At 39.8% G+C, this 10,934-nt stretch overlaps 1 protein-coding gene across 1 annotated transcript; it reads left to right on the forward strand.

Annotated features, from left to right (window-relative positions):
* The first annotated feature begins 258 nt into the window (after positions 1 to 258).
* On the forward strand, positions 259 to 10,700 carry LOC119708908 (toll-like receptor 7). Its single transcript, XM_038155893.1, has 2 exons — positions 259 to 3,458; positions 6,932 to 10,700. Exons 1-2 carry the CDS (start codon positions 3,456 to 3,458, stop codon positions 10,070 to 10,072), a joined length of 3,144 nt encoding a protein of 1,047 aa, XP_038011821.1. The 5' UTR covers positions 259 to 3,455; the 3' UTR covers positions 10,073 to 10,700.
* The last annotated feature ends 234 nt before the right edge of the window (positions 10,701 to 10,934 follow it).

A 10,934-nucleotide genomic window follows, 5' to 3' on the forward strand; every position in this document is an offset into this window, starting at 1 on the left:
ATTCCTCTCTCTGCAGCATTATTTTAGATAACAAAAAATAAATTACCCCATTGCATTGCAGAAGGATTTAGCTCATATTTGTACATAAACTTTATACTGACTTATTACACTGCCCCAGTGCAAGTACATATTTTTGGCTCTCTTGGTTAGAGTATTTGATGTTTGCAGCTTTGCTGGAAGCTCTTGCCATGTACTCCCATGGATTTTAAATGTTAAATGCTCAGAGTCTGGTGCTCTGAGGTATTGGACTGTAGGGAGTGAAACCTCAATGTCTTTCTTGTACTGAAGGGCCCAAAACTGAACTGAGATAAAGATTCTCCTTAGCCCTTCTTTGGTTGTTAATGCTTTTATAGGAATACTTTATTCTCTTTTTCTGCAATAGCCAGGTTAATTTCTATTTGGTCTTTAGACCTTGTCACTTTCTCCATGCTCACCAAGGCCCTGAGTGCTTCCTCTGCTCTTGCAGGCCAGTCTGCTCCAGTGCTGTCTTCTGTTTATTGTTTTGGTTAGTTTTAGTGCCTGTAAATACATTTTTGCAACAGGTATCAGTGAGGACCTTACATTACATCCACAGATCATACATTCAGAAGCTTTAAGGCATCTACAAGTGATTTTGTTATCATTTCCCCAATTTTGCTATCCATTTCTCTTTTTGGTTTTTTTGCACATCTGTCTACATCAGTCAGAAGAGTCAAATTATGTATTTCAAAAACTGTGCAAGATTTTCTGGAATAGTTTTATAGGTAAATTATGCAAAGTTACACTGAATTTTGTATTAACTACGAATAGGTGGGGTTGTATCCTCATTCTTGAAAGGAGGGTCAGCACTTTAGAAAGAAGGCATTGCTGCAAGACCTTAGGACTGCGAATAAACTATCCAGATTTAAGATAAACACAGTGGAATCCTGATTTTGATAAATAAGTTAAAGCAACTTGCTCTAAGTTTTCTTTTAGAAGACAAAGGGGAAAAAAAAGTAAATGTGAATTCACCAATCTGATTACAAACCAACTGACAATACTCATAGATGAAGGACTAAAGCAATTACAGGTTCCTGCTTTATTTTAAGTTACATTCTTCACTCATGGCAGCAGCAATATACATTTGCTCTTACTAGTGGGTTGTCCCCTAACACGTGATGTAGTAGGAAGTACTTTTTTGGTTTTTGGTTACTTTGTGTTTCAGAGGAGGCAACAGATTATGTGCAACTTCTGAGGGAAACTGAATTTTTAAAACCAGTAAACCAGTAACTCCTTGTGCCTCCAAAAATCAAACTATATTCTGAAATTCTGCAGTGCATATACTTTCACCACTTTTGAAGGGAAATATTGCTGTATTTTGCTTCCCACATTTCATAGGTTTAAGGAAAAAAAAAAAGCAGCAGAAGCACATTCTGTGTTTCTATTAATGTTTAGCTAAACCTGCAGTTTCACTCTGTAGAGAATTGAAACTCCTATGCTCTTAGATGGGTAACAGCAAGTTTCTAATATAAAGAAGAATCGGCCTTATTTCAAAGTAAAATGCTGAGTGTCTGCCTGGATATTAAAATATCTGAAGTTTGTGGGTTTAGACTGCAAGGAAGATTTCCAAAGACCCTGTGCACCTTCAAAAAATTACTGGTTTGGGTAATTGGACATGGATTAAGAAACCCACTTGCAATCAAAATAAGTAGATATTAAGCATCTCATGTTCTGGTGTTGCATAGCAGGGACATGGCTGGGTACTTGGAGAAATCAACACAGTCCAGCTTGTGTCAAATCTCTCTCTTCTTTCATAATTAGTTAAGCACATTATCTTTGCTATAGGGTCAATAATATAAATGAGTGAAAGCTAACTTTCCTTAATTGTGACATGCACAGTGAAATATCCAGAGCAGAACAGCTATTGTAGAGTGTTTGCTAGTGTAGAGTGAAGGTTTTCCTCCTACCAAAAGTTTCTTGAATGGCCTTTCAACACACAGCAGGATTTTAGTAAGATTTTTGCATTAGCTATGGTAGCACCCAATGAAAACCTCAGTGTTTTTTGAAAAGCAAAATCCATTTATCAGTAAAGAGAATTATTCTGCATTGCAGTACTTTTAGCATTCAGGCACAACGGTGAGAAATATAGTCCTGAATATTTGGGAATTAATAAGCCCTTTTCTAGGCCTTGATTGAAATGGCAGTGATGCTGTACTACTTCCCTGTTTATGTCTATATGACTCAGACACTAAACACAGGCAATTTAAAAGTTTAATTACAAATTCTTTCCCTGTTTATTCTTCAGGTTCCTATCACCTGAAATTAATTTCTCAGCTCCACCATAGTCAGAGAAATTATAAATTTCAATTTCAAATGTAAAGAAAAATATGTGGAGAAGGAAGGCATGAAGAAACCCCATAAACTCCACCTAATAAACATCCTAAAAATCAAACCAGTCTGTTCCGGTGAGCATGGAGGATTATAAGTATGAAACTGTCTGAAAGAAGCCATGTTCTGTGAAATACTGGATTGTGATCAGCAAAAGTCTATCTATGTAGTTTTAAGCTTTGGCCCTTCTACACTCTCCCACACAGTTTTGACCTTGCTGTATGCCATTTCCTGTGCCCTTGCCACTATTTTTTTATCCTCATTGAGTTTGTTTCCCTTCCCCGAAGTCCCATTCACTTAATAGACATTTCCACAGAGTATTCAACTTAGAACCATCCCTGATCTTGAAGCTATTTTCATCAGGAGTGAATGCCAAATAATAAGAAGAATGACTAAACTTCCAAAACGGAACTACTGTTAACATCAATAACCAAATTCTGTCTCTCTTTTCATGCAGCTTACACTAAAAAGAGGCGGAAGGGGAAAGGAGGAACTTGAGCTTCTTCAAATCTTAGTTTAGTCTGAAGTGACTGACTTATGCTTATGTAACACATTTTTCTCCCTGATGATTGATCTTAAACTTTGTGGCCAAATATTTCACAATTGTCCTTTGGAATTCCCCATAGCTTGGGTGTTAACCTTTTTTTGAGCAGTTTTTGTAGTTTTTTATGGTGTGGCACTATATCTAGGTAAAACACAGTTTGAAATTAAAACTCTGTTCAGAAGTAGCATAGTAGATAGCAAATTGCAGCATATGAGAATTAAAGCACATGGATGTAAGTGTAACGTAAGAATTTGTTTAAAGGGTGAAAAATAAGAGTACTCAGATATTTCTGTGGGGGTGGAGCAGTAGATGAGGTGCTGTTGTTTAAAGTAAAAATGTTAGAGGAAGTAGGTTGCAGCCGTTCTTTCACATTCAATTATTTCTCAAGCTGCAATCGAGGTGAAAAATAGTGATTTCTGCTGTTGTCGTGACTGAGTTATATCATGTTACATTCTCTTCTGCACCTCAGCTGAACCACTGGAAACCACTTTGTTGCTGTTTTCTTCTTCTCTGTTTTATAATCTCTTCCAGCATCAAATCTGCCAGACCTGGAAGCACACACAAAATGGTACGTTAAACTTTCATTTTAAAATTGCTCTTAGGTATCTTTGACTGGAACTGTTGTAGGAGATTTTCAAGAAAATATTCTGCTTTTCTGTTTTCTAAATGGTAAAGTTTACTGTTATGGTTAGAAATTGCAGGGCATTATGACCAGAAAGGAAAGTATTCATTTGCATTAAAACTTATTGTACAGCAGTGCTACAGAACGAGCAATGAATGTCTTGTCAAAATGCTCTAAGTTCTTAGGTGTTTATTTTTCTCTTCCCTTTCCTCCTGTCATAACCTAAAATGCATGTGGAACCTCTACAGAAAACCTTCCTTCAGAAACACATAGCTATACTGTTGCTGAATATTTGAAGATACCCTAAATCATTAGGAGTTTGTGCACATGCCAGTTAAGATCAGTAGATTAGTTCTTTTCAAACTTCTTGTAAAGTCAAGCACAGATCACAGAGAAAAGAACAGCTCCCAAACTTTAGCTGTACATTTAAGCAAGCCTCTCATTGCAAAGGCATTGCACAAGACAGCATTGCTTTTTGCTCTTATTTAGAAGTCTTTTTGGTTTTTTCTGGTACTATAATGGACATGAGGTTTTACAGATGTGAATAGCCAGATACAGCACCAGAATGTAACTCTTTTCAGTTCAAATAGCTAACACATTAAAAAGATTATCAGGAAAGGGAAGAACATACAAAGAAATGAAGCACAAAGATGGTAGTAGCTAGGCTGGCTCTGCAACCACACTTAGGTTCCTAAAAGTACTGAAATATGTGAGAGTTCAAAACCTGAGCATTGTGAAACACTCAAGAGTCTTTTCTTAAGAAACATATTAAAAAATATCAATAAAGACTTTCAAACTCCAGATTCACTGCACCTAATTTCAAGCACCTAAACGTGCAGCATTAATCTCTGCTTGGTGTTTACTCAGGCAGATCTCCCTCCATCTTCAAACCAAGCAGTTCCTGCAGAGAGGCCTCTCTCTCTCCCCCACTTGATTTTCAGTGCTGCTATGCTCCATGGGCACTTGCCTTGGGTAACCAGACTAACTCTGGGGTTCATCAGTCTGCTAATGCAGGAAATGGAGGCAGGCAGCTGCTGGGACATTACAGGCCATGGTAGCATAGGCATTCTTTGGTATTCCATTAGTCTCCTAACATCTTTTACGTGTATAATATGCTGTGTCCCCTGGGAAAGAATCAAGGGAGGCAAATTTTTTTCAATAATATATCCAGATTTTTCTTTGTCAGTGTCTCTTGTCACTAAGAAAGACCTTCAATTTTCATATAATTTAATAGCAACGGCAGAGTCCTTCCTTCTCCTTCCCCCATCCCTGACCACACTACTGGAGAAAAAAGGGTTCTACTGAAAAGCTTGGGTGGTGAGAGGAAATTAATGCCTTTTATCTTTTCCAAATTCACTCCCCACTTACTCTGATTATTCTCATTTATCATTTTTATCCAAGTGCTTTTTCTACATCAGGAGATCAAAAAACTTAATCCTGCTCTAAAGCGGATTGGCTAGACTGTACCGAAAACACTGGTGAACTCTCTTACCCAGTGATCTCTGTCTGGGTGGGTTTCCTAAGTGAATTCCAATAAGCCAAATGCTGGTTAATTTTATACCTAGCAAATGAAAACACAAGAGTTGGAGATAAAATATGAATACACAGGCATGGCCTGGTATTCCGTATGAGCCTTCCCTGCATAATTGTATGAATGACAGCCATGGCTACCAGCTAAATACCAGCCATGGTATTTAGCTGCCTTGTCTTTTCCCAGAGGATCTGCGGAAAAGAAGAAAGCACTGCAGCACTTCCAGGGAATGGGCAAAGAAACTGTGGTAGCACTGTAGCACCATGTCACTGTATCAGGTTACACTGAAGTCAAGGTCTGCAGTGGACTTTTACATTCTTCCTTCTGTCCTGGGGCTCTGTAATTCCAATGACTGAAGGAATTACCAAAGTGATGCCATTTGGATGTTGAGTCAAAGTAGCAGAAGCGCAGTGCTGTGTCAGACCTGATCTGGCTTCTCTCACATTTGCTGCCCTGCATGTCACCAGAGCACTCTTCCAGATACACAGATGCAGAGGTAGATCAGCGCAGTTCTCTAAGGTAACACAAAACCACAGATTTGTACAGGGGACACAGTGCTCGAAGTAAATAGGGTGAGCAAGAGGAAGCCTCACTTCACCTCCAAGTCTGTGTCACCTGCAAGGCACAGCTTTGGCAACACTCAACAGGGTTCACACGCAATGCCTGGCAGGTCTCTGTATGTTCTTGTATCCCAGCTAAAGAGATAAAAACATTTCCATGTATCTTGAACATTTTACCTAATCATCCAATTTTCACCTGCTTAACTGGGTTTTGACATTTTATCAATATTATGCCACACATAAACAATCCTCATGGTTTAAGCACCCTCTGTGTGCCATGCAAGCCTCCAGCACCGAGTTTTCAAGGGAGAAATGAGGCTGTTGATTTTTGTGGGGTGTCTTGTCTTTAAAACTCTTGACCAGCACCAGACTCAAGCAGTTAAGATGCTAGGCAAGGCAGCAAGATGGTCAGGGCCCCTGTGCCTCTGCTACACAAGCCAAGGCTGGCAGACTGCCAGCCAGGGTTTCCTTGACACTGACTGCTGCTGAGGAAGTAACTAGCAAGTTGTGAAATTTTAAAGGCTTTTTCCATAATACAGACAAATCTATGAAGTCAGCAAAGGCTTGATAGACAGAGAAGCTTCTTAACATGCCTGTGGAATTTTAGCTCTGGGTATGTAGTAAGATTATTAGTCTTTTATGTAACATGCCCAATTTTTAACTTGCCTTTGATTTTCATGTGCCCACCTCACATTGATACACTGTTTTTTCATCCTTCTTCCCTTATTGGGCAGTGAAAATGCAAACAAGCATTAAACTTTATGGAAATAAAGACATTGACTGGCTTAGGTCAACTCTACATCCATTCTGACACTTATTAGATGAAGAATACTTAGGATAATGTTAAATTTGAATTAGGAACTCAGTCACCTGTTAGTGAAGTTTTGAAGGTTTACACAAGCTTTTAAGTGAATATAGATTTTATCCATCTTGCATAGGATTTGAAAAAGTAGTTGTTCTCATCTATGTTATTATGCAATGGCAATCTGCAGGATGTTTAATACCTCTTATTTTCCCTTAAAAAAGAATGTTCACAGAGACATGGACTTTATCCACCCCTTTTCACTTTTTCAGGAGACATTTTTTAATAATTCATTTTTTAAAAAGCAGTATTTAAATTAATACTAGAATTCTTGGAGATAATAAAAAAGCATTTGAGGGCAAAAACCAGCGTATGCCTTCTGAAACTTCTAATCCTGCTTGCACATCTATTCCTGGTAAGTGTGAGACAAGAACCAGAATTTAGCTGTATAGTTAGCCTGACCCAGTGTACAGATGATATATTCTCATAGCATTACACTAATACTTCCATTTATCCTTGGTTTTAGGTACCTTGTGCAAAGATGTCAAATGCGTTGCCATTTATCTTGCTCTTCATATTCCCAATGCTGCTGTCAGGGGCTTGGTTTCCCAAAACTTTACCCTGTGATGTTAAATCTTCAGAAGATACTGTGACAGTGGACTGCACCGACCGGCGCATTACAGAAGTCCCCAGAGGGATCCCTGGAAACGCTACCAACCTTACCCTGAGTATTAACCATATTCCCCACATCTACCCAACATCCTTTGATCGTCTTGAAAACCTCCAGGAGATTGACTTCAGATGCAACTGTGTACCTGTCAAAATGGGCCCCAAAGACCACGTGTGCACCAGCCCACTGAAAATTGAGAACGGCAGTTTTGCTGCCCTGACAAGATTGAAGTCATTGTATTTGGATGCAAACCAGCTGGCAGAAATACCTCGAGGTCTTCCTGCTACTTTAACCTTGCTGAGCCTGGAAGCAAACCATATCTTTTCTATCCAAAAAGCCAGCTTCTCAGAGCTAGGAAACATAGAGGTATTGTATCTTGGACAGAACTGTTACTATCGCAATCCATGCAATGTTTCCTTTGAAATTGAGGAAACAGCCTTCCTGGCGCTGAAAAAGTTGACAACACTATCCCTGAAGTCCAACAACATAACACAAGTGCCACCCAATTTGTCACCTACTTTAAAGGAATTGTATATTTACAACAACATGATTCAAGAGATTCAAGAACGGGATTTCAGTGGCCTTCACAACCTAGAAATTCTCGACCTAAGTGGCAATTGCCCACGTTGCTATAATGCTCCATATCCTTGCATTCCCTGTCCCAAGAGCTCGATTCAGATACACTCAAAGGCTTTTGACTCCTTGGAAAATTTAAGGATTTTGCGGCTTCACAGTAACTCTCTTCAGAGCATACCCAGCAGCTGGTTTAAAAACATCAAGAATCTCAAAGAACTTGACCTCTCCCAAAATTTCCTTGTGAAGGAGATTGGAGATGCTCAGTTCTTGACATTTCTCCCCAGCCTTGTGCAGCTTGATCTGTCCTTTAACTTTGAGCTGAAGGTGTATTCTCCCTTCTTGAATCTTTCTAAGACATTTTCCTCCCTCTCTAACCTGGAAACCCTGAGGCTCAAGGGTTATGTCTTTAAAGAACTGAGGGCACAAGATCTACATCCACTGCTCGGTCTTAGGAATCTAACCATGTTGGATCTCGGGACTAATTTTATTAAAGTTGCAGACATGACAGTGTTGGAACAATTCCCAGCTCTTAAGTTCATTGACCTCTCAGTGAATAAAATTTCTCCTTCTTCAGGGAAAAGCAACTTCTATGGATTTTGCTCTAATCCTGGCATTTCAGTCGAGCAATACAACAGGCAAGTACATCAAGAGATGCATTATTTCAGGTATGATGTGTATGGGCGAAGTTGCCATTCCAAAGATATAGAGGCTTCTTCCTACCAATCTTTAGTTAAGGAAGATTGCCTTAACTATGGAAAAACTCTGGATTTAAGCAGAAACAATGTATTTTTTGTTAACCCCTCGGACTTCCAGGGACTTAGCTCCCTCAAATGTCTCAACTTGTCAGGTAATGCAATAAGTCAAACTTTAAATGGAAGTGAATTCTCTTACTTGTCTGAGTTGAAATATCTGGATTTTTCTAACAACAGGGTTGATTTACTTTACCAAACTGCTTTCAAAGAACTAAAACTCTTAGAAATTCTAGATCTGAGCAATAACAAATATTACTTTATGGCAGAAGGTGTTACTCATGTGCTTAGTTTTATGAAAAACCTAGTCCATTTGAGGAAGCTGATGATGAACGAGAATGACATTTCTACAACTATTAATACAGGAATGGAAAGTCAATCTCTCCGAATTTTAGAGTTCAGAGGAAATCGTTTAGATGCGTTATGGATGGATGGCAATTCTAGATACTTATCCTTCTTCAAGAATCTGACCAGCCTGGAAGAACTAGATATTTCCTTCAACTCACTCAGTTTTTTGCCTCATAGTGTTTTTGAAGAAATGCCTCCCAGTCTCAAGATCCTCAACTTAACTAATAATCGACTGAAGAGTTTTATCTGGGGAAACCTCCCCTCTCTGAAGAACCTAGTAACTCTAGACCTGAGCAATAACCTTCTGACTAATGTTCCTCGAGAACTGTCCAATTGCACTTCATCTCTCCAAGAACTGATGCTCCGAAACAATCGCATTCATATGCTAACCAAATATTTTCTTAGAGGAGCTTTTCAATTGAGGTACTTGGACCTCAGCTCAAACAAGATTCAAATAATTAAGAGATCTAGCTTCCCTGAAAATGTCATTAACAACCTGAAGATGCTGCTTTTGCACGGCAATCCTTTTAAGTGTAACTGTGAGGCTGTGTGGTTTGTCTGGTGGATCAATCGGACGCAGGTGACCATTCCTCTTCTGGCCACGGACGTCACCTGTGCTGGCCCAGGGGCACATAAGGGAAGGAGCGTGGTTTTCTTGGATCTGTACACCTGCGAGCTGGACACATCGTATTTGATCCTGTATGCTCTGTCAGCTTCAGCCATCCTTGCCTTAATGGTGTTCACAGTGATGAGCCATCTCTACTTCTGGGATGTGTGGTACAGCTACCATTACTGCACTGCCAGGCTGAAGGGCTATCAGCGCTTGTCTTCTCCAGACGCTTGCTACGATGCCTTCATTGCCTACGACAGTGAGGACCCAGCTGTGAACGAGTGGGTGCTGCAAGAGCTGGTTGAAAGGCTGGAAAACCAAAAAGCCAGGCAGTTCAATTTATGCCTGGAAGGAAGGGACTGGCTCCCAGGACAGCCCGTCTTTGACAACCTTTCCCAGAGCATTCAGCTGAGCAAAAAGACCATATTTGTGCTGACCAACAGGTATATTAAAAGTGGCCGCTTCAAGACAACATTTTATATGGCTCATCAGCGGCTTCTGGATGAAAAAATGGATGTCATTATCTTGGTATTTCTTGAGAAGGTTTTGCAGAAGTCCCGCTATGTTCGTCTGAGGAAGAGGCTGTGCAGAAGTTCAGTCCTGGAATGGCCAACTAATCCTCAATCTCAGCCCTACTTCTGGCAGTGCCTGAAAAATTCCATAGCTATGAGCAATTCTCTGGCTTATAACAAGCTTCTCCAAGAAACTGTTTAGTTCTACCCTTTCCCTTAGATATTGTTTTGATACACATGCACCTTGCTTGGTACTTTTTTGTAGCAAGAAATGATGCACTACCCCCTGGAAGTCACTGTTACAGAAAATCACCACTTCCAGCTTTTAGTTCACTATAGGCCTCCAGCATTCCTATGGTTGGGACAAGTGTGGGTTAGACACTTGGTCAACATGCTAAATACGCAGAGTGATGGAGTGGTTGGACCATGCCTAAAGTTGCTGCTGTTCAGATACTGTTGGAATAAATGGGATTTTAATAAAAATGTATGGTTTATCTTTTTGCTGTATTTATGAAAATCAAGAAAAGAAATCACTGACACATAAGTGTCCGGAAATAGCTTTAGAAAAGCTCATTCTTTGACCTTAGGAGTTGGGAAAATAAAAGATTTCTTATATTTTCATCTTAGGATTACAGCTTCTGAGTCTACCACTTCTGTCTGAAGGGGGAAACTGGGGAAAGCAAATTCTGTTGGGACTCATGTCAAGGCCTTGGGTCTGATACAGGAGCTCTCCCATTGTTGCACAGTCAAAAAGCTCACAAATCTGAAGACTTGGAAGTATGTGTGTGGACTGAAATGGAGACATATGAGTTCAGAACATCTTGTAGGCTGTAGGTAAAAAGGAGTTATAAGAGAAAGGGATTCCTTTTGCATGGGTGCAAGAAGAAGGAGAGGACAGTAGATGGGCAGAGGGAGAGGAACAAGGGAGATGGAGTAAATCAGTTAAACCAAAAAGACAAAGAACTAGATATATTCCAGATCCCTTCCAACCCAAATCATTCTATGATTCTGTGATCTCAGCTGCCTCTGGCAGTTCCTTGACTAGGTCTTCTGTCCGGTCCTTT

This window comes from Motacilla alba, chromosome 1 (assembly GCF_015832195.1).
Source record: "Motacilla alba alba isolate MOTALB_02 chromosome 1, Motacilla_alba_V1.0_pri, whole genome shotgun sequence".
NCBI lineage: Eukaryota > Metazoa > Chordata > Aves > Passeriformes > Motacillidae > Motacilla > Motacilla alba.